This window comes from Vanessa atalanta, chromosome 17, assembly GCF_905147765.1.
Source record: "Vanessa atalanta chromosome 17, ilVanAtal1.2, whole genome shotgun sequence".
NCBI lineage: Eukaryota > Metazoa > Arthropoda > Insecta > Lepidoptera > Nymphalidae > Vanessa > Vanessa atalanta.
This window is the reverse complement of record NC_061887.1, coordinates 3,675,327-3,699,574: the sequence shown is the minus strand read 5'-3', so window position 1 is coordinate 3,699,574 and position 24,248 is coordinate 3,675,327. Positions and strand designations below refer to the sequence as shown.

Sequence of the window (24,248 nt, the reverse complement as noted above, 5' to 3'; positions counted from 1 at the left end):
ACGTGACCCTGTCAGTGCTTAAAATATATTTATTGGACGTTGTTTTTATTGAACTAATTTAATATAAAATAAATTATTTCTTTTCTTTATGTCGAATTATGTTATAAACATATAAATTTAAATAGGTACCTAGATTGTCAATATAAAAATGTGTGCAAACAAAGTCATTCATTTACATCGTGACAATATCTTAATTGTAATTTTAAAGTTTCACTATCTCTGTAATAATATTTGATTAGTCTTGCATTAAATACGTTACAAGAAGCCTTTATAATTTAGAATTATATTGTTATTTGTTTTCATGCAGATTACGTATTTTAAATTACTAAAGAATATAAAATGAAATCGTATTATATTATAATATAAATTATTAATATAAAATATAATTTGAAAATCAACAACAGACACAACATTTAGAATTTTAGATACAATTTATAAGCCTTGCTTTTGACCAACGTCGTTTTCTTTTATTTCAATTTTTTTTGCACCACAAAGCACCACTTTTTTTACGGAACACTTCTGATTATTGTTGTGACAATCTTGATTTTTTAACCCTATTCATCCTGAACTAATTGAACCAAAATCATTTATTTATCAAATTTTTTCTAAATCATAAACATTACGTACTGTGACTTTTTGATACAAGATAATATTATGCCACGGGTTTTTCTATAGAAATCTAAGACAAAATCTAATTTTACATAGAATATTTTTATGTACCGCACTTAGTGTTAGTAGCGTTCGCTCCGATCAATTTTCTTCGAGAACGATGACCTATAAAATAAGTAATATATACGATATGGCCTATTATTTCTAAAATGATATATATTAATGATATTCATAATAATCGAATTAGTAGTTTTGGAAATCTTGAAAAAAGAATCTACCAAAACTTATGTCATTACGTACCTATATCTTCATAATTTTAGCATGACTGATGACAAATGTCTTTAAATATATATTTGAATAGAAGTTAAGCTTTCTAACTCTGTATAAGCAAACTATTATATGAAACGGTTAGGTAATAGTATCGTTAATTCACAGCCGTAAAAATATCGTAATGTCGATAACAGACGAGATATTGTGAGGCAATATAATCTACCAATGGTCAAGGCGTTGGGGTGAAGGTCAGGTAATCACACGAGTGGGATTTATTTTAAAACTAATGCTTTAAATATTTGTATATGAGTTTCAATGTTATATAGCATTGGAGGCATTTTAAAATAATATAAGAGACTAATTGGACCGGCTTTGGGCAGACACTATTTATTATAAATGACATTATTTTATATCCTTTTTTATCAATCTCTCTATAAACCTGTTAGCATCTCATCGAACGTCATTATGTAGATACATCATAGCTATTACAAACTAAACGTTATTTTTCTTCGAGTTTTAAAAAAACATAAGTACGTCGATGTGTCATTGTTGTTAAGTTATTTGGCGCATTAACCATTTATTAATTATTTATGTACGCAGGTAATTATTAAAAAAGAATTATTCAGCGTAAACCTTTCCTATTCCTATATAATATAGCTAGCTGTTATCGTAAAACGAATTAAAAATAACGAGATTAAGACGTAGATATAGATGTGGTTTAGGGCTGATTATTTTTTTATGATATAGGTTAGCGGGCGGGTAAATGGGGCGCCTGATAGTAGTAGGTCACCAACACGCATAGACATTGATGCTGTAATAAATACTAATCATTTTTACATGACCAATAAAGTACATATACATAGTGTATATGTACTTCCACCCATAAGAGGAGAAAAGTAAAATAAACAAAATTTGGCAGAAAATTTACGCGATTGATTAATCTTCCATATTCACTATGGATTTGCGAAAATATGGCGTTTTGAACGTCGACGACTTTTATCTGAATTTTGGTGGTAAAATTAAATTGAAAATAAGATATAAGTATTAATCATAAACTCTTAGTAATGCACAATATAGGAGTTATTAGCGAATCGCATGAAATACGTAAATCTAAGGTTTGTTTATCTTTATTCCTACTTCCATTGGAATAGGCTATATAAGTTGGTTTCCACTATTGAATGTAATTCCAAAAATAAATTGGTTGTTAACTTAAAAATATTTTACAATATAATACATTAGAATAAAAATACGTTAAATTTAGGTTTAAAAAGACGTACTTGAAAATACATATATTCACAGAAATAATATTAAACGCTCTCATTACAGATTTTATGAATTTCTCACGAGACAAAATCAATCTGGCTTAAATTATACAACTGAATTTTGTATGGTATAATAATTTTAGTTTTTAACTTAATTTTCAGCTTGACTAAATTACATTTTTTTACAACTAATAAGCTAGAATTAACAATAGTGAAAAATTAGTTGTCAATAGCAATCCTTAAAGGGTTGCTGTTAGAAATAAGTATACACAATATTATGAGCAAAATATTATTCTATCTAAAATAGTTTCAAAATATGAAATTTGCACCTAAGGTACACGGGATGTGAAACGGCAAACGCATCCGTTTCCAGTAGACAGACGTGTCACAACTAACATCCCTATCAAGCCTTTATATGGAACGACATATAATTAAAACGAGACGACCTAAAATTATTTCTCGAATTGGTACTTTGGTAACTTTCATACCAAAGCATAATAATAATTATCCAAAGATTGATTTCCCAATACATCTATATTATATTAGAAGTAAATAATTTAAAGAAAAACATAAAAAACCGACTACAACGCTCTACGAGTAGCAATAATAATAACAACAATTGTGGTTGAATTGCCGCTATTTATTGAAGTGTCTTTTGTCTCCGAAACTCATCGTCAGGCCTTTACGAAATTAAAATAGGATCATTAAGCGAGAACCTCCTCCTTTTTTGAAATCGGTTAAAAGGAGCAATTCTACTTATTTTCTAGCCACTCATACTTGATTGTATATATAATTCTTACGCATCGCGTGATGCTTGTATTAGCATTGTTCGTAATAATAGTAAATACATTTCCGATAAACTCAATATAGGAAAATCCTAATTAAAACGAAATTTTAATAACATTTTCCTCATCTATTTCATTGCTTTTAATGACATCACCCGAATGCATTTACAATTTTATTTTTTTTGAGAATTAGCTAGCAAAAACTTAACATCTACTTAGTAAATACTTATCGTTAGGATTGGTCATTTTTTATGACTGATGCATTCTTAAAATAAATATTATTCAATTGCTTTTGAATTTCTTAGAACAGTCAGGGATTTCCAACCTTTTATCGCAAAGTCTCTTGGATTAGAAAAAAATAAAATAAATCAAACAGAGTTATAAACAATATATATCCATTCTGTTATTTTGGATTAATGGTATCGAAACGAAAAGCAAAATTATTTATAATAAATCTTAACTGTATTTAATTACCAAAATATTTTTATATGGAGGTAACAATAATTGGTATGTGAAGTACCAAGAATAGTCTTTTGTACGAAAAATAAAAACATACATACAAAATACAACTTATATTTTTTTTTTATGAAATTATTACTAGGTTATTTGTTATGTGTTGTAGGAAAACAAGAAAGTAAATAAAAAAAAACTTCTGTTACAAAAATAATTAGATTAAAAACGTTAATTTGTAGTTTGTAAAAAACATTGAATTGGATGGCTGTATAATATCAGGTGTTTGACAACTCTACACAGAAGTACGAGAGAAAAAGATAAAATGTCACCTCAACTTGCAACAAATGTTCACGAAGGTATCCATCTAAATTTTGCTACAAATTGTTATTTTGTTAGCGGAAATTATGAATATTATCATTATTTATGTGATGGTTTTGATGACAGGGTAAGTAAATATAACCAATTATATATGAAGTATTTATAAACCATGTTAAACCAGTGTTGTTATAAAGCACTAAGACTATTGTAAAATATTTTTCAGGGTTGGGGATGCGGGTATAGAACGTTACAAACAATATGTTCCTGGATGAAACTGAATTACAATAATTCTATCGATGTGCCGAGTATTAGAGACATTCAGGAAATTTTAGTTGAAATGCAAGACAAACCACATTCTTTTTTAAATTCCAGGCAGTGGATTGGCAGTTTTGAGGTAATTAAAAAAATCGTATTGGCTATTTAAATAGCTTTAATACATAAATAATTAATTAATATTTTATTTGTTAAAGGTTTGTCTTGTCATAGATAAAGTTTATGATGTGCCATGTAAAATACTTCATGTCAATAAGGGTGATAACTTAGAAAATATAGTAGACAATTTGAAGAACCATTTTGAAAAATTTGGTAGCCCCATTATGATGGGAGGTGATGTTGACTGTTCATCAAAGGGCATAATGGGTGTGCACATAGATGGTGTAAATTCTAGCTTATTAATTGTGGTAAGATTATTAATAGATATTAATAATTATAATTGATTGCAACCAATCACTGTAGTACTCATATATTATTTGTTTAAATAGCTATTTCTTTAATAATAGTTATGAATTAAAAAAGTTTAATGCATTTGTGGTTGAGTTAGTCTGTATGCTAATTAAAATATTATATTATTTGTAGAAAATATAATAGAATCATGAAGTATTTACATTTTAACAATTTCATTGTGTTATTACTTTCTAGGATCCACATTATGTTGGTAAGGAGCCATCAAAAGATTTCTTGCAAAACAAGGGCTGGGTAAAATGGCAACCTATAAAAGATTTTCTGAGCATGTCATTTTATAACTTATGTTTGCCACAAGCATAAGCTAAATGTAAATTGACATAAATCTTAAAGACGGAGCAATTTATTGCAAACTTGTGATTTTAATAAATAAAATGTATACATTTTGTCAGCTTATTATTTGTGAGTTTATTATATCTACTGTTATTCTTATTAGACAACATTTAATTTCTACAGACACAGCAGAGATGGCCAAGTGGTAACAATGTGTAGATCTCATTAAATAATCGTGGGTACAAACTAGGGCAAGCACTACTAAATTTTCATATGTTTTTTTTTGTTCATAACTCATCCCAGACTCGGCAATGAAGGAAAACTGTGCATCTAATTTCAATGAAATGATGTCACATGTGTATCCACTAACCTATATTGAAGCAGCATAGTAGATTAACATTCAAACCTTAAAGCTAGGGGAAATTTCAGCCCAGTAATGGGTAATTTACAGGCTTATTAACATTACTTTTAATTCAATGTAAATATTACATACATACTAAACCAATACAAAAACGGCAAAATAAGACAATATTATTGTGTAAAAGTCAGTCTTTATTCTTTCATTAACTAAAAATTAAAAATAATATCTCACTCTAGCGTAAATTATTATTCGGAAACTTAATTATTTTTAATAATAACATTAAATTATACAACTAAGACTGCTTATTAAAATTAGAATGTTAGAATAATATGTACTTTTATATGTTAATTAAGAATGAAGATAATTTACTCATTTTAACCACAACATGTATTTTTACATGTTAAAGATAAGAATTAAAATGACAAAAATTATAATAATAATAATAATAATTTGTTTTCATTTCAATGCACGTTGTTTCTCACCCAATTCATGATGGAGTGGTTGGGAATCAAATTATATAGTTGCTGTAGACTTTTTTAACCTTAAAACGTCAGTATTTATTAGAATTTCGTATCAATCAGTGTTCATAACAAGGCAGACTCCTTGCAAGATCCAATGGCTGCAGTGTTCCGTGGTCCAGAGATCAGATTCGAAAACAAGACCCACTCCCATGGCGTCACGGCGAGAAGACGTCGTGTAAACTGGAGTGCGTAATGTGTTCTGACAAATTGAAATACTTTCATTGTAAAATTATTTGGGTTAATAAAATAAAAAAAAATTTATACATTTTATATAATATCAGGACTGAACACTGATAACTAGAAAGATTTAAAATATTATAAAATATTTCAAAAATATTATTCTTCATATTATATATGAAGTCTTTTAAAATAAAAATATTATTAGTAATAAAAAAAGCAAAAAATTTAAGGGGAAAAAATGTAAATAACCTGCAACTTGAGCTTGTGCGCTTCAATGGGTATGATGTACATGATGGGCAACTCGGTGATCAGCACCTTAGGATGTGATCTTCTAAGGCAACCGTCTTCCAAGTCCCAACGGGCGCCCTCCAAGTATAACCCACGAACATAGCAGCCCTGGAATGTTATACATATGTATTTTGAATAAATTAATAAGTTTATTAGAAGGTTTTTTTTAATTATCGGTATCATAGTTATAAATGTGTCTAACACGATAGCCAGCCCCATGTTTACAATCTGTAATATTTTTTTTTACGTACAATTTCATCCAAATGTCGAGAATACAATGATGCCATGATGTAAAAAAAATACGTATTTTACAGTCGTATTTTTAAAACGTGTCAAATAAATAAGTATTTCACGTATGGCAGCACTTTTTCCCCCTACTAGATGTATGGGAAAAATAATAACGGTCACATTTTGCCAAATACTTTCCAAAAATTCAAATGCAATACTGGTACAAATCGTTTAGCGAAAAAAAATACTCCTTTGCAGTGGTATGGCGGCCATTGGGAACTGTCGGAAAAGTATGGCAAGGTGATTTTCGTGAATGGCTACTCGACGATGATTAGCAATGCAAAAATTAGCCTGGTACAAATGGTTGAATTGTTTTATTTAAATTAATGTATTCGCGTCGGTATGGCGGGCTGTAAGTCACATACGAGAAGTATGGCATTACGCTACCGCCTACTTCTTTTTTTCGACTATCTGAAAATACAAGCATTTTTGTGGAACAAATCGTTTGACACTCGTTATTTATCCGATGCGTTCTATTACCGCCCACGCGATTGGGCCGCCGGTGCGAGCGCTATGACCATCATTTCCTTTTTGCCTTTACGTAATTAGACCCCTGAAGAACCGCCATATTGGTACAAATGACCTAGTATTTTCTGTCATCATCTCCCGGTCTATAGGTATTTATCAATTTTATACTAAAAACATTGTACTAAAGCATACTGCAAAACCAACAACGGAAGATAAAGCATGCAACATAGCGAAAGTTGATCAAAAATTATGAATTTCAAACAACCGCTTAATGTTCTTAAAGCTGAACAAAAGTGGAGGGCGCTTACAGTTTGCGGGCGTTCCTCGATGTCGTCGGGCGTGGTGTGCACGGTGACGCGCGTGTACTGCGAGGCGCGGTCGAGGGCGCGCGCGCTGGCGCGACACGCCGCCTGGATGTGCGCGATCAGGTACGACTCGGGGATGTGCAGCCCGGACAGCCAGATAACCACCGGCTCCTCCATGGTCGCCTGGTCATGGATTTTATTTACACACGAAAAAATGGGATATTTTTGGTAAAGGGTATTGTCGAAAAATATATTGCAATCTATCTTGTAGTAGAAATATTACGTACATTTGATAACTGAACACTAAACTGTGGAAAACTCGTTTGAATACTTTTTCTAAAGAGTAGGGTATTTAATTGGGTAAGTATATCCGATAAGGCTTGCGTGCCTTGATTTAATTCAATAATACGATTGATCAACGAACCCAGTCGGAGTACTGTTTGGTGCGCGCCATGAAGTGATCTATCCAACCGCCGAGTCCCTTTCTCGTGTCGGGTGCAAGGCCGCGCCACACGAACGGTAGCTGTCCGTTGAACAAGCTGTTCGAGACGTTATCGAGTACTGCGTCCATGCCGATCTCGCCCGCAAGCGCTTTGCGTAGTTGACTTAGCGTGCTTAGCAGCTTACTTATAAGCCGATTAAATCTGATAAAGCACATAAGTTTTATTTAGTTTACTAATTTTATATAAGAATAATCGTAAAAAGTTGAGACGTTTGTACGTTTGTATTGGGTTCGTGGATTTGTATGGGCCAGCGTTTTTTCTACATACAAAAGGACGGAAAGGAAAAAGAGGTGTTGTAAGTGCTTAATAGAGTTCAAAAACGTTATTAGATAAAAAATCTACTTTGAGAGTTTGGTTATCAACCTTTCGAGTTCCTGTAGAAGTACTACAACAGTGGGCGTGATGTTCATCTCAAACTGTTTGCGCACGCGCCAGATCTCGTAGAGCGGTGGAAGTTTGGAGAGGATGTCCACCGCGATAGAGTCGATGAACTCGTCTCGACTCATCAAGCCACCACCTTCACCTGATTTATAAAAAATAAAAGAAATGTTATCGATGCTCTAATACGACATGATCTAAAAATTTACAATCCATACTGGTAGGCAGAAAAAAAGAGTACTAAAACCCACTCACCACTAGACTCCACTTGTAGCGTCGGACAAAAAAAACGTTATATTTATTAAATTACATAAAATACAATATATTTCAAATTATAAATAAATAATAATAATATAAAAAAAAAACAAATAGACATGGAGTGAAGATATATAAAGTTATTTTATATAACATTATATGAAAGAGGCACATTTGTAACCTTATATCACTATGCCGAAAATTATGTTTATTTTATTATTATTCATTGTAAGTGATCAATGTAAGATAAAGATTGTTATTGGTGCAGTCTTGTCAATAAAAGTATCGAAACGAATGTGTTCTTGTACTTACCGAATACACTCGCTAGCGGCATGAAAAACAACGTAAAAAGTAAAAGAAATACCCATTAACCAAACAATATAACCGCATCAATATCCATTATGTAATTTTAAAGATATAAGCATACATGACAAGAGCCGAGATAGCCCAGTGGTTGGCCCAAACCCAGGCAGGCACCACTGAATTTTCATGTGCTTAATTTGTGTTTATAATTCATCTCGTGCTCGGCGTTGAAGAAAAACATCGCGAGAAAACCTGCACGTGTCTAATTTCAGCGAAATTCTGCCACACGTGTATTCCAACAACGCGCATTGGAGCAGCGTGGTGGAATATGGTCCAAACCTTCTCCTCAAAGTGAGAGGAGGCCTTAGCTTAGCCCAGCAGTGGGAAATTAAAAGGCTGCTAATGTAATATAAAAAAGCGTACATAGGGACGACAGCGGTAAGCGACTTTGTATTATACTATGTAATTATGATAATATGAATGTATTGTACATATAAACTTTTATCTTTAATCATTCTATTTATTGATGAAATCGCATTAATATCCGTTGCGTAGTTAAAAAGATCTAAACGTACAGACAGCGGGAAACGACTTTGTTTTACTACGTTGAAATTTATATTTTTTTAATAGCTTAGGACTCACTGGTCTGCGGCTGCAGCTCGATGAGATGTGCCCACATTTCACGAACAGCTTGGCTGAAGTAACCGATCTCTGCATTCGGATGCAAACCGAACACTTCCGGCGTGTTTGCGAGCGGCAGTACATCGATAAAATCTAGTAAAAAATATATCAGACTTAAAATTAAGAAATTGTTATATAATTTAATGTTGGATAAAAAATATATTTAATATAAAAGTTGTTTGTTATCTTTTTATCTTGTTAAGATAAATTAGTCGGTGTTGTTCTTGCAACTAAATTAAAAAGTGTCTGGGCATAATTTAATCAGGCTACACAATCTTTAGACGACCTCGGTGGTCGAGTAGTGTGTACACCGGTTTTCCATAACACAAGTGCTTTAGCTACTTACATTGGGATCAGAGTAATGTATGTGATTTTGTCCAACATTTATTTATTTATTATCTAAATTCCATTTAACATTTAAATATTTCTTAATGCAGTTCCTTGTTATAGAACAAAAACCTTAATGGTGTTAAAAAAGGTACTACCTACGCTTCGGATGTAAATGTCTGTAGTATCACCAGTAACAAAAAATTCGGCTCATTCAGATTGGTGAAATTGGTTTAAAATTGACCCACTGTTTAGCCAGAGTAGTTAATACAAACTTGTGTAAAAATCGTAATGTTTATTTAAATTAACCAATGTATTCCTCTCGTTCACCGTCCGGCGGTATGACGTAGTCGAATGTAGCATCGTGGTAGAAGTGGAAAGGCTGGAACTTATCGAACAGGAAGTCACCGAGGTACTCGTCCATATAGGTTTTTACGACTCTTCTGTCAAAGTCGTCTATCACACGACCACCGTACATCACCTGAAATTTATTATTAATTAAAGTGTAAGCAAGTGTACCCAGTTGAATTAAATTATTCTTTGCAAAAGTTGTAATGCTTAAAATAATGTCTCTGTAAAAGCTTTATATAAAATATAAAAGGTAGCAACAAAAATGTTTTACTTTATTAATTAAATAAAAATGATACTTTTTGTTTTTGTGCTAACTTACAACGCAATGTATCTAAGTATAACATTGCAATTTTTTTCTATTCCCACTTCTACATTCGCAAAATAAATGAATATACTTAAGTCTATTTTATACTATATGAAATTGATTTAAGCGTATTTATTAATTATTATAATATTTATTACTTTTGTGAGCATTTTGACTCTAGCATTGGTCGCGACTTACTTCCCCGAAAAGGTACTTGAGCGTGGCCCACGGCACAGGTCCGTGGGCTGCATGACAGCGTTCGAGGTAGCACTGCAGAATCTGCATACAGACTACAAAATCAGACTCGCTGAAGTCATAGGCGATGTTCCAACCAATCTTGTCGTATTTGCGGCGCTCCTGGAACATTCAATTTTCAACCTCAATCTTCTATTTCAATTCTAGTTTTACAAATTAAGCATTTATACTAAATTAATTATATTCACAAGGATGGTATTTTTGCAGTGATTTTTTCTAAGCAAACTCAAAAAAGCTTATATATCATAAGGTTTTCCGTACTTGAACGACGGCGTGGAAAAACGCAAGAACGTAAACTAGTTTCCTGAACTGCGGGTGGTCGCACTCCTCTAGTGCGTGAGCGCGCATCTTGAAGTATGTGTTGCGCAAATTTAGTTTCAGACCGTTTGGTGGTTCTGTTACAACTGGAAATCAATCAGTAACTGTTATTAATATGCGGAATATTCAAAGCGATGCTTTAAATCCACGTGTGCTACGTGGATCTAAGCTAAAATATGCAAGTTCTATGGGGTACCGTGAGAAAACCTGCACGTGCTTGAACAAATTATTATTTATAAAATAATACTAAGGAAAAAGTTTCTAAGCTTTTCCTTGCCAACACATTTTGTATTGGAACAGTTTGGAATAAATTTAAATCTTATTTATCTTAATGAAACATGAAAACGCTGACTACAAAAATTAACAACAGATCAAAGGTGATTAAAATGTGTGAAGTACGTATACATACTTGATTTAAATTTAACAAGCAATATAAACTTGTTAACATTATTTAGTTTAAAAAAGAGGAACTAAATAAAATAAATCTCATGTCGTTTATTTTTTGTAGAATTTACATATCCAAATAACGATAGCTTTACATTCAATTTAATCGTGTGACCCGACTATTTAAAGTTCTTATGTGAGCCTGTTTTATTGTAGTACATATTTATTTCTATTTATCTATTAATAACTAATCGATAGACTTCCTATTTGCATAGTTACCGATACCACAGCAATTTAAAGTTTATAAATAACGTTTTTGATAATATATTTTTCTAATGATATTGTAAATATTGTAGTATACTGTTTTCATATAATTTATACGCATTACAATAAGCATATTTTTTTTTTTTTTTTTTATTGCCCGGGAGGGCAAATGACTCTGCTCCACCTGATGGTAAGTGGTAGTAGAGTCCAAACGCGACGACGGCTAGTGCAGTTGGGAAAGGTGATCTGCTCTAGCCGCCCCCGCCTTGCCGGCCCGCAAGATGCCTCTTCACGCCTCGCTTGAAGGAACCCAGGTCATAAGAGGAGGGGAATACGTGCGCTGGTAAAGAATTCCATGTTTTGGAAGTGCGACAAAGAAAAGAGTTGCCAAATTTCTTTGTACGCGATGGAATTGATGTCACAGTTAGGCGGTGACATCGAGAACCAGCACGCGTGGACTTGTGAAGGAAAGGGGAAGCAGGAATAAGGGAGAATAGTTCCTCTGAGCATTCATTATTATTATATTTATCATATACCTAATTTACCTTTAAGTGATCGCTGCAGTATACCAATAGGGAAGGTGGGCGTGGGGTCGGTAGTCAGCCAGAGTCGGTATTCGGGATGAGGCTTCGTCATCATTTCTAGCTGTTTCTCCAGTTCTCTCAAAAACGATACCAATAGATGGCAATTTTGCAAAATCAACCATTGCCCATGAGAAATTGCCCCTTCTAATAGAGACAGTGCGGCCTGGAAATAATTTCTACCCACTCAGATTATAAAACAAAAGGCAGATGAAGCGTACGAAACATTATAGTGAAGCGAAAAATTATATTACAATGTCCATAAAAAAATATTTGATACTGCACATATTCTATCGGCATACATCAATATCTGGTAATTGTTCTGTTCCGGCTTAAAAGGTGAGTGACCAGTGAATTACATGGTACAAAAAGGCTTAGTTCCCAAGTTTGGCTCCGCATTGAAGATTTGGAACAATGTTAGGCTGTCTATGTTACCACTTATTTGCATGAATGCCTAAACCTAACTTTAATAAAAAAAATGGCATCGTCCTCACCCCTTCCTGTCCTTGTCCGAGCGAGAGGTACTTGAACTTGCCACCACCGAAACCACAGCGATCTGCCAGCTTCATAAGGTCAGCTGTTGGGTCAGAACCGGGGCTGAGGATGAACACCACCGGCGTGTACGGCGTCGTTTGCTCGTAGATCATGTCAAGACTGTTTGTTGTTGTTATACAAGTAATGATACAGTTTGAATAAAAGGTATAAATCTGAAATCTTATAGTTCCGTAAATGTGACAAGACTAGAGGTAAATATTATTATACGCCTGTGATAAAAGTTTTTCCTAAACGGTAACCAAATACAGAAAAATCTACTATGTTAAAAGAATTCCGATGCAACTTCGACCGAACGGCAACTGGATCGTTGTGCTAGTAGAATATGAAACAGAGTAAAGGGCAACGATTTCGTTTCGATTCGATTGTGATAAAATTACATTAAAATTACAGTGGTTAGTTGAATTGTCCATATATGCTATTTGAAGGAGTTTTTGGGGAGGTTTGCAATAATAACATTTATATCTTTATACATCACGTCAATCGATTTCTCAGTTTTTGCGCGAATGAAGAACAAACCGATTACGCAGGACATGATGAGATTAGCCAACTACGTAGGACGTATTACGAGTTCTGTTTTTTGTTTGCGCAAGCACAGGTTCATTGTATCTTTAGTTATTTGTTATGACCTGATAACTGGTGGTGTGATGTAGTCTTCGCCCATTGTGGTAGTGATGTAGTCAGTAAGTGCGCGGTAGATGCGGTCTACACGGAAGCAACGCAGTATCATCAGTAACTCAAAAGGATTCAGCTTCTCACGGTATCCGTCCGGAATCTCCGACGACTCCGGCGTGTCGCTGTCGAACCACTGCAAATAATTTTATTTGATTTAACTAATGAGATCGTCATTCTTTGAGAATGATATACATTTTTGGGTATAATTATAAATCACATTATGCTTATTACTTATTTAGTAAGTGAGAATTGGGAATTAAAAATATTAAATAACAATTTAGCAATTTGCTAAAAGGATGAGCTCGAAGTAAGGATTTTTTTTTTATTGCAGCGAGCGAAAACATTCCCTTGGGTTAAACTAAAATTGTTTTCATATCCAACTTTCGAGAGAACAATAGCGTTAATACAAGCTCATACACCCAGTAGTAATAACATAGAGCCTGTAGAATTAATTAGTACTTAACCACTTAAAAGCAATTATGTAGACATTTCTATATCATATTTACTGAAGTAAACCTTTTATTAAAAGTTTAATTTTTATTTTAGCATCGTCATAACTCATAATGAAAGTAGCGATTTCCATAAATAGCATGATATAGGTATATTTTTTTAAAAAAGGTTCACAAAGCTGTCACGTACGTGGTTACATACAAAGCACTGTACTTTATGATAAAGCACTTCTTACAGCGTCAATTAGAATGTCTATCCGGAAACGATACTTTTCCATACATTTTGTCGATTCATTCATTTTTTCAGGTAGAAGAATGAGTGAGAGTGAGTGAATGTCTCTTATGTCTGTAATGTACTGGGTCTGTGTCTGTTAGGTGGTCGAATTATTATTTATAAAAGTAATAAGGCGCGTACCTCACCCAGACACTTAAGAGTATCACTCTAAAAGTACTAGCTAGAAACTGTAGAGGTACCTTTATGATGCCTCAGCAGTGTTTTTAGAATAATGCACTTTGTTCATAACATTAACAAGATGTAGCAATTTTCATTTTGAGTAAGTCTTGCGACGAACTTACCGCTTGCCACTTCTCAAGGCCTCTAGTTATATGGTCTGGTAATTCACCGAATGTCTCGGAGAAGTCTGCACTTAGTTTCATAATGTCTTGCCAACCCTGTAACAATGTTTGAAATAAAATAAATTACGTTTCATAGCGTGTTGTTTGTGTTGAGAAGAATATTAAGCGTTTAAAGATTTCGTGTAACAGTGCAACATAAGCAAAACGCTATTATTAGAGACGTTTGGTGGTAGAATAATTAATAAACGGGGTTTGCAAGCCCTTTGAAGTTGGTACCACACAGAAAGTATTAGTTTTAGATATTTATTTTGTTTATATATGTTATTTTTGACATAAGAAACTGCATGGTTTTCAGTGGAAAATTGTAAGTGAATACCTGTGATGGTATCCAAGTAGCAGGACAAGCTCTGGAGGCCTTTTCCAAGGAAATGTTACCCTTAATGAAGAAATCCAATTCAATTTGACTAACGTTACCCTCGCTTTGTTCTAGCTTTATATCCATTTGGAAGGAGAATAGTAACTTGTGTCTTTCGAAAATTCCTGTAAAAAACACCAACAACTACTAGATTTAATAAAAATATTAAAAAAAAAACTGTTTCAACCAAAAATGTACATTATAAAGGTTTCAATTATGTTCCATTTTTAGAAACAGCATACAAACATATCTTTAAAAAATGACCTTTTGAGTATATTATGAGACGACCGCTACAATTATTTCAACAAATTCTCTATTTAATCTTATCTATTAATAGCTAAAGCCGATTTTTCTCCCAGTGATTATGGGACGATAGCTGATCGGTTATGGCATTATTTTGAACAACTTCAGTCGTAGATGTACAAAAAGTTAAAGAGGATTCTTCATTGCGATTTATCGAATAGTTACGATATAACTAATAATTAATTTTAGATAGTGGAAAAAAGTTACTGGCCGGGTAGAGAGCGGCGCTATAGCTGTATTAAATAAAAAAAAAAATGTAAAACGTGCGAACAGACGTCGTCAGTTTACAATGAAATTTAATCAAAACAAAACCTATCCATAAAGGTTTCGAAATTCCTAAAAATCTGTTGAATAAGCGCGACGCTTAGACCCACTAGTATGAATAAAATGTAACAATAAAAATATTCATTTTACTACCCTTTTAACGTTATACAGTAGAACTTTGATTATTCGAACGCTCAATTATCCGAACGCTGGCTTGGTTTATCCGAACGTTGGCGCGTTGCAGCCGTTCGTCAATTAAGAATTGACGATTTTATAAAAAAAGTAATATAAATATAGCATTTGAATTTTGTTAGATATTTTATATTACAACGTTTTATATTTTAATATGTATGTAAAATTTTAATAAATTGTACTGTATTTATGTGAAAAGGTGTTGTTTTTGTTTGATCTTGTCACAAAGTACCCAAATTTCGATTATCCGAACTAGTCTCAGTCCCAGATAGTTCGGATAATCGAGGTTCTACTGTAGTTAAATATTAATAAACTTTAATATTTTGGGGGATATTATTTCACAAAAATGAATGACAAGTATATGTTCAACTTCCTATTCCAACCCCGTTCAAAACGATCTTAAGTTAATTACCATAAAAACCTAAGTGGATGTTTATGTAACATGATTACGTTTTACTAAAGCTTATCTTTGCCTTTGTATTTGAACGCTACGCCGCTTGTTAATAAATGTACTTTATGAATATTACGTACAAACCTGTGCATCCATAATCGTACACATTTTTTGTCAACATATCGATAATGTTCTTCAATCGTTTCGCCAATATCACATTCGGCATCGCTTTACGCAACGAAAAGGAGAACACCTAGAAAGTATAAGTGTCACTTGCAATAATACTTGTAACCGTAAAATATTCAAACTTTAGTTAGTTTTTATTTAATTTTGCAATCAAATTGTATATGTATATATAATGTATAATATATAAACACTAAAATGCAATTTAAAATATACAATCCGGAGACAAAGTGCCATAATCAATGGAGAATGTAAGTGGGAGACGTTAGTCCTTTATTTAAATCTAGGCAATTCACACGAACTAATACGAACAAACAATTTAAGAACTCAGTAGCTGAATTTGTGGGTAGAGAAGGGATATAATATAGTTTTATAAATTATCGATACAGAAAAACTAAAAAAAAAAACAATCACTTATAACTTGTAATATTTCAATTTAGACTATTCTTAGGAGTACTTGTTAGGAGTACTCATGGTAGTTGCTATATATACTTGTCCCTCACTTACGTCAAGGTACGAAGACAAGGAGTACTGATACATGCTGTTGACGCTCGCCATGTCCGACAACACGAAAAAGAGTATAGAACCACGCTTAGCGACCGGTCTGTAGCCGTCTCGCAATTTTTCAATATCTTTTGTAGTAGCTTCAGCTAATTGGAGTTTTTCCATCACCTAAGTACAAAAAAAGGAAATTAAATACAATCAAAAACGTCACAGGAAATAATTACCATTTTTTATTGCTATTATTTACTTCAGCGGCCTTAGACTTCGTGTTCTCTAACGTATTAACGAGTTCCACGTTATCCAGCATGTTACCCGTGGAAGTTGCCAATTCCCTGAGCAGTGAATCCTCAAGCCCTGAGAGCAAACTCCTGTTGGCGCTCGTCTCAATGATGAGGCTCTCTCGTTGCTCTTCGAGATCTGCTCGTTCAGCGCGAACCACTACACTGAGTAGTTGGTCTTCTAAGCCCTGGTGATAAATTTAATTTATTTTCAAAAATGTTAAAATGAGCATGATGAGAGCATGTTCTGTTTTGTAAGGTTTTTAAATTTTTGTCTTGTAAAAAACTATTACAATAGTATAGTTCCGTCACCTTTTCGATATTAAGTTGTTTAATAAATTTAGATATATGTATTGAAAAAAAAAGATAGATACTATATTATTAAAAAAAGATACATACTATTATTATATTATTGCAATTTTATATAGCTTAAAAGTTTTTTACTTTCATTTTAATCTTACAATCTTATTTTAGGCGTATACATTATTATTGGTATTATTATTATTTAGTATTGGTGTTCGCTTCTCTATTAGTATTCTATTAGTCTTATCTATTACTAGTGTACCACATATACTTTTTTAAAATTGTGATAAATGTTACTATCTATGAAATGTAAAAAAAAAGCCGAGATGCCCCCCTGTGGTTAAAACGCGTGCATCTTAACCGATGATTTCGGGTTCAAACCCAGGCAGGCACCACTGAATTTTCATGTGCTTAATTTGTGTTTATAATTAATCTCGTGCTTGGCGGTGAAGGAAAACATCGTGAGGAAACCTGCATGTGTCTAATTTCAACGAAATTCTGCCACATGTGTATTCCTCCAACCCGCATTGGAGCAGCGTGTTGGAATATACTCCAAGCCTTCTCTTCAAAGGGAGAGGTGGCCTTTAGCCCAGCAGTGGGAAATTTACAGGCTGCTAATGCAAAAAATGAAATGTAATTAACCATTTTTTTATATTAAATATCTTCCTGATTCATAATTATCTTTTATTTTAATCTCGGTGTACAAAATATATATCCTTACTTGCACAGTGACAGTGTAATTGATGACAACTGCCTTTGCGTAGGCGGCCGGGTTAAACTGTGGGTTGGCGAGTTTGGTCGTGAGGTACATGCGGAAGTTTGGGTCATAGTCAACTTCCGTGCTGCCCAGCATCACAAACGTGCGACCGCTTTCGACTAAACGATATTTTATCAATATTATAAATATTTATTTTAATAAACATAAAATAGTGAACAGTATAGTATAGTGCGATCTTTTATTTCGATCATATGTGATCGAGAAGATCGCATCTGATACTGAAATTGATCAGTTCCAATTAGATGTCTCCGGATATATATAGAAAATATTTTACATCATTTTCGCGTTTCGAATTTGTCTCGGAAAGTCAATCTACTATTAACTGTATAAGTATACGGTAAATATAATGAAATATCGAAAAAAAATATTATTATTGAGTAATTTTTTGTAAATGTTGTGAACATTTTCAATTGATATATATACCAGTGAATATTACTATATCTACATTTTAATTAGTTAGTTATTAGTAATTTATAAATCTATCTTTTTAAATAAATAACATTTATTTGGACATTGCATACACTAAAATTAAAAATAATAATAATAAATAAATTAAATAAAGATAAATTTGGCTTTAATTTGAATTGTCCGTGAAGATAGCTCGGCACGGACAATTCAAATATTATTTGATGTATTGTTGTAAGTGTATTTGTTGTATATGTAAAACAAATTGTAAAAATAGTAGTAAAAGAGGTTGTAATCGTAAGGTTAAATAAAATACTTACCTTTGATATTCTTTTCCAAGACGTTATCCACGACCGGATCGATATACTCGTTAACGTCTTGGAATAACACCGGCATTCCGTACTTAATAGCCATCTCCAAGTGACGGAGAAATTGTGGATCGTTGAACGACAGCACCTATCATTGGGAACATTTTGTAATGAAAATTATCTTGAATAGTTTAAATAATAAACTTCTAAAACAGAAAAAGTGATCGGTAATCTCTTTGACTTCATCGACTTCTTTAAAATTTTAAGGAAATAATATAACAAAAATTATTATAAGGAAGTATTTTTTTTTATTTTTCGATAGCAAATAATTCAAGAAGTCAAATATAGTGGGCCCCCTTAATCCGACAAAGTTTTCCAGAGCAATGTCGGACTATTGAATTTGTCGGATTATATAGAACTATCTAAGATCCCCTCTAGTCCGGATTTTTTTACTAAAGAGGACCTTGTAATCCAACAAATTACATATCCAATAATAAGATTCTATATGTTATACTCTGAAGTATAAAGAAGCGATAGCTATCACATGTGGTCAAGTTCAAACTAAGTAATCAGAATCAAAACAAAAAACGCATCGAGTACAATAGTGGTGGTCCGTACAAGTCGTAACCTACTCAATCATGCATTATCTAAATTAGCAAAGATTGTCAAAAATATATTCAATAATAATAGATACGTCGAATTAAAGGGGGTGCCGGTTTAGCCAGGGGCCGGATTACCGGGAGTCCACTGTTATCGTTTTCATTGGATAAATGTATTTTGAGAATGGGCGTGTTCAGACGTAATATTACATTTAAATATAGTGAATATGAAAAAGGGTACAAACTTTAAACCGAACTAAAATGGCATAGATTAAAGATTCTAGTTATAATAGTATGACTATTTTCTTTTCACAGACAGCCTAAATTTAACCTTCCAAGTTATACCCAAATATATTTTAAATAGATTATTCTAGGATAAACTTTTACTTTAAGATTATTCTTAGTCTCCTTCCTCTTGATCCAGGTTAGAGCCTGAGTCTGAGGATCGATACATAGAGGAAATCGAGATGCTCTCGTGGTTAGGATTCCATTTTGTACTGATAATTCATCTGGTGGCAAGCCTTCGGAATTCCAACTGAAAATATTTACAAATATGTTATTACAAAATTTAAAAGTAAAATTATTACTACTTCTAATTAATTTAAATTACTCAAACATCAACTAAGTGTATCTTACCCACTAATTTCAACTTCATTCGTCAAATTTCTTTCAACTGTAAAAGGGGTAGTAAGCGGAATTCCCTTTTCGAGAACATCTCCCATCCAGTCCTCATACAACATTGTCTGTCTGAAAGAGAAGGAGAACGGCCCGGCGTAGGAAAGAAAAGAGGACGCCAACAGGCAATTGCCAATAAGTCTAGATTGTTCCACGTACAAAGCAGCTAAATCCTCTGTCCATCGCTTTTGTTCACTCGACAAACCAGACATAAGCTTGTCCGCAGCGACCAATCTACGCATCATAATGTCGGTTTCTTCTTGCAGCTCCTGCCGTCTTAACATAGCCGTTTCGTATCTGTTATTCAGCCCGTCTAAAGTTCGCTGCAGCCGATCAATTTCTCGGTTCAGGGATGCTAAATAGTTGCAAGCTTCAGTATATTCCCTTTCTAATGACTCTACTTTATCCTTTTTAGGTTTTACTTCCTTGTATACTGCACAGTAACCAAGTACTGCTATTACAAATTTTAAGAGGCCATACCTAAGAGTGTGGATACATACATTCATTAAAAGATATTTAAAAAAATGAAATTGGTCGAGTAGTAAAAAAGTTATTATAATAGTAGTATAATATGATTGTATTTACCCAGCTTTACTTATCTGCTGCATGGTGTCAAGTTTTTTACTCTTCTTCATATGAGCCTTCACTGCCTTCACTTGAGCTTGCGTAATGAGATCGCAATTCATTTCTTGGAGATTACGTAAGAAGTTAGGGTCAGCCATCATTCCTTTAGCGCCTTTCCAACTAACATCTTTTATTCCACGGATTATTACAACGCATTCACAGACTACCTAAAATTGTTAATGTAATATTAATTGGAACATTACTAAAGTATTTTATTATCTGATTTTAGCATAAAGCATTTCTTACAACTGTGCCTTAAATTTTAAGGACTAAGAGTAAATTTTTAATTAAAATTTAATGACCTGTACTGCCTCTGGAGGTGTAGCAAAAGATCGAATTTCAGTGATATCGTTTTTATCTAAGTCAGCAAGCGCTAATCTAGCAGCTTCTAGCGCAGGAAGCGCCGCTGAAAGTGCTTCTTCTGCTTCTGATTTCTCTTCTGCTATCACTTTGCTCTGTTCTGTGATTTCCTGACTTTTTATTGCTGCTACGGTTTGCTTAGCGACGGCAGCCTCGGTAGCTAAAAATAAATAGGTTTTTGTTTAAAATTATTTCATATGTTGGAAATGTAAATGTTTTTGAAATTTAAAATTTGTAATTTTTTTTCTTACCTGTTGATATCTCTTTAAGTAATATTTCACACTCTTTTGTTTGTTCAGCAACGATCACTTTCTGAACTGCCAGCTTAGCATTTAGGTCTTCTAATTGAACATTTGCTTCCTCGATTTTTGCCAAACCGCCAATTAGTCGCTCACACTGAAAACATGTATTAATTGGAACTAAGAAATCATACAATATTAAATTTGAAAGGCGAATTATAATATTTTTACCTGTGCCACGATAAATGCGTCTTTTTCATTGAGTAGCGCTATGTAGTTACTGAGGAAGTCCATGTAGTGTTTGGGCGTGACGTAGTTGTTTCTTCGCAATCGCAACAGGAATTCGGCTGAGTAGTGCGCAACCGACAAGTGCACGTGCACGACGTGCTCCACGATTATTGAACGGAATTCTTCAGGAATTTTTTGCACCTGTGTGATCGGAAAATACCATTTGTACTCTTTTTTATTTATTTGATAAATATTATTCTTACGTCTATGTTCGTAAATGAATCAAATACTTTTTTATTAAGTCGTTTGAATAAACTTGATTTGTAATTTTTATGTTCTTAAATAAAGAATAATTTTATATATATTAATAGTAACATTTTTAAGATTGTAATAACGATTTTCTAAAAATCCCTGATACAATGATCTTGATAATATAAAAAAACAATATAACGTATAGGATTAAAATACACACGTCAGCAAGGAAGACATTTGCTACAGCGAGTAGAGCTTGCTTCGGCCACGGAAACTGCCAGTCAATCGTTGTGTTGTTCACAAGGCCAGGGAAACTTCGACATCTATTCCATGAAAATATTGTTCAATTAGAATAAATAATAAATGTAAATAGGTTAGTGGTGAAACGTGACAGATAATAGTACTACTGTTTACAAGATAACAATTACTAAATGAAACATTTAATCGAGAAATATATATATTAATCAGAATAGTAATTTTGAGCGGTTGTGATCGTTGAACATTTGGCAGGTCAACCCGGGACCCATGGGCACTGACAGTATTTAGTCTACCAATTTAAGTTCGCTCAATTAGGTGGATATGCTCAGAGGTCCTCTGATAGATCAAATCTTAAATGTAAAATAACACAACAGAGAACCAAAGTTATCGACATAGCCAAAAAATTAGTAAGGTGGAAACATATGTTGCAGAATCGACGACCTTACGCCTTTACCAGCGTAGCGTATGTGTGACGATAGACGCTAAGTGACAGGCAGCAGATTGAATCGAAGATCGAGGTGCTGTGTCATTAAAGAACATTGAAGAACCCATTTGCAGTAGTGGACGAGTATAGCTAAATATATTGAGTGATTAAAAGACCCGATTACCGTATGTTACCCGATTCTATCTGTTTTATTGGTATTTAGAAATATACTACTTTAGTTTTGTACTTTTTTTGAGACACATGTACAAACAACATCGCTTCAAAGTTTGAGCTGTGTTTACATAATATGCTTTTTAATTTGTAATTATAGAAAAAAACTATTACAAAACGACTAAATTGATTTCAATAGACAGGAAACTAACTGCTTGGATTGTTGTTAAGAAGTAAATTTTATCATAGAAAGATGTTTATCTTCTAATTATGTAAATAGTTCAAATGGAAATTGAAACAAAATATAAATAAGGCGTTTAGTTATTAATTTAAATGATTATATAGATTAAAGCACTAATAAATGTAATAATTACCTACTAGATAGGAAAATATACGTACATTCGGTGCACTCAATAATACGAATATAAGGCGAAAAACCAAAGCCATTGATAAAATAGATGCAGGGCATTCGGTTGAATGAGACAACTGTCGCCATATATTGCGAGTACATTTATTGAACTTAACCTGTTCCTCAGTATGTCGCCGCTCGGCGACATGGACAGGACGACATGCAAATTGTCAGCACATTTGTTACAGAAATAGTTCCAGACAGCGTCTCTGTAAGTAGTATTTGTTTTATATAACATTGCTTGGAAAGGTGTAAATGTATAAAATTATTAAGCTGAAGCTTACGATAACGATAAGCCAGCATAACTATTAATTATAACATGGAACTTTATTTTTTCGAGCGAAAATAAAAAAAAAGAAATTTAAAGAATGATCCAACTCAGATCCAGGTAAAGTTTAACGAGTAATGCTATGGGAATTCATAAATTGAATTTGATTACTTCGCCACGCCGTAACCGGCCTCCGAACTTTCGTTTCGAACCGCATTTATGATGGCATCTTTTTCATCATCACCAAACAGAGCGGGGATCATACCAATCATCAAAATGTTGTTGATAAATTCCAGGAAACCCTCTTCAAGAATCTATAAAAATAAAATTAAACGTTCAATCGAATTGTGTCGTATTTAAAACATATTATTTAAGCGTTTATTGATGTTTCGAAATACACAAAATACTAAATTGAAACATAACAATATGTCATTTTACAAACCTGCGCCGCGGTGAACAAAAAGACGGTAGGCTTGCCGTCGACACCAAGCTGATTGTAAAGCCTTTTCATGTCATCCTTAAACGTGTTCTCGTTGTAGTTGCGTGTGACGGTGATTTCGAACATTTCACATCCTATTTTAAATGAAAATATAAAATATTTAATCACGAAAAAATATCGCTATTACGAGTAGTTATAGCTATTTTCTTTGTCAAATGAACTATAAATTGTTCAGAAAGATGAGTTGTTATTTGAAGAAATAATTTATTAATTTATCTATGTCACCGGCGGCGAATGCGGCGAGACGGCAGATGGACTTCTTCCCGGAGCCACCGACGCCGATGATCATCGCGTTCCCGCGATCTGTGCGCAGCACGCGGTGTGCACGCGTCAGGTGCTCCAGGCAGTCCTCAAATAGCACCACTGACATCTTGCCCACTCGCTCATTGTACTCGTCGAGAATCTTAAACATGCAAAATCAAACACGATTTACAGTGCTAATTTACATGGTGCTAAAAATAGGTAGTCCACTTTTTTCTTGTTCCCATTTAATTAAAAAATGATAAGAAAAATATAACTAGATCGTCAAATTATTATTTTTAAACTGTCAAGATCTTTATTTCTTAAACTAATTATAAGATGTACTGATACACTGTAGATATGTATTAATAGTTAGCATTTTCTTGAATTATATAATAAG

General features: G+C 33.2%; 2 protein-coding genes across 2 annotated transcripts in view; one reads left to right on the top strand and one right to left on the bottom strand.

Moving 5' to 3' along the window:
- The first annotated feature begins 3,697 nt into the window (after positions 1-3,697).
- LOC125070220 (probable Ufm1-specific protease 1) lies at positions 3,698-4,824 on the top strand. Its single transcript, XM_047679983.1, has 4 exons — positions 3,698-3,824; positions 3,921-4,091; positions 4,168-4,377; positions 4,616-4,824. The coding sequence occupies exons 1-4, from the start codon at positions 3,702-3,704 to the stop codon at positions 4,739-4,741; spliced, it is 630 nt and encodes a 209-aa protein (XP_047535939.1). The 5' UTR covers positions 3,698-3,701; the 3' UTR covers positions 4,742-4,824.
- A 780-nt stretch (positions 4,825-5,604) lies between these two features.
- The window catches only part of LOC125070640 (dynein axonemal heavy chain 10), a 59,459-nt gene continuing 40,815 nt past the window's right edge, over positions 5,605-24,248 (bottom strand). The window contains exons 61-90 of the mRNA XM_047680588.1: positions 23,834-24,011; positions 23,552-23,682; positions 23,281-23,423; positions 22,958-23,050; positions 21,800-21,902; positions 21,331-21,528; positions 21,112-21,256; positions 20,803-21,020; positions 20,462-20,667; positions 19,838-20,356; positions 19,589-19,736; positions 18,615-18,750; positions 17,833-17,987; positions 16,778-16,996; positions 16,534-16,698; positions 15,988-16,096; positions 14,655-14,818; positions 14,279-14,374; positions 13,208-13,386; positions 12,521-12,680; positions 11,991-12,192; positions 10,741-10,883; positions 10,423-10,581; positions 9,879-10,050; positions 9,204-9,335; positions 7,989-8,148; positions 7,547-7,766; positions 7,126-7,305; positions 6,023-6,169; positions 5,605-5,792 (exon numbers count right to left, since the gene is read on the bottom strand). Of these exons, the coding sequence (XP_047536544.1) occupies positions 5,646-5,792; positions 6,023-6,169; positions 7,126-7,305; positions 7,547-7,766; positions 7,989-8,148; positions 9,204-9,335; positions 9,879-10,050; positions 10,423-10,581; positions 10,741-10,883; positions 11,991-12,192; positions 12,521-12,680; positions 13,208-13,386; positions 14,279-14,374; positions 14,655-14,818; positions 15,988-16,096; positions 16,534-16,698; positions 16,778-16,996; positions 17,833-17,987; positions 18,615-18,750; positions 19,589-19,736; positions 19,838-20,356; positions 20,462-20,667; positions 20,803-21,020; positions 21,112-21,256; positions 21,331-21,528; positions 21,800-21,902; positions 22,958-23,050; positions 23,281-23,423; positions 23,552-23,682; positions 23,834-24,011 (5,127 nt within the window). The 3' untranslated portion in view covers positions 5,605-5,645. The remainder of the gene's footprint in view (positions 5,793-6,022; positions 6,170-7,125; positions 7,306-7,546; positions 7,767-7,988; positions 8,149-9,203; positions 9,336-9,878; positions 10,051-10,422; positions 10,582-10,740; positions 10,884-11,990; positions 12,193-12,520; positions 12,681-13,207; positions 13,387-14,278; positions 14,375-14,654; positions 14,819-15,987; positions 16,097-16,533; positions 16,699-16,777; positions 16,997-17,832; positions 17,988-18,614; positions 18,751-19,588; positions 19,737-19,837; positions 20,357-20,461; positions 20,668-20,802; positions 21,021-21,111; positions 21,257-21,330; positions 21,529-21,799; positions 21,903-22,957; positions 23,051-23,280; positions 23,424-23,551; positions 23,683-23,833; positions 24,012-24,248) is intronic.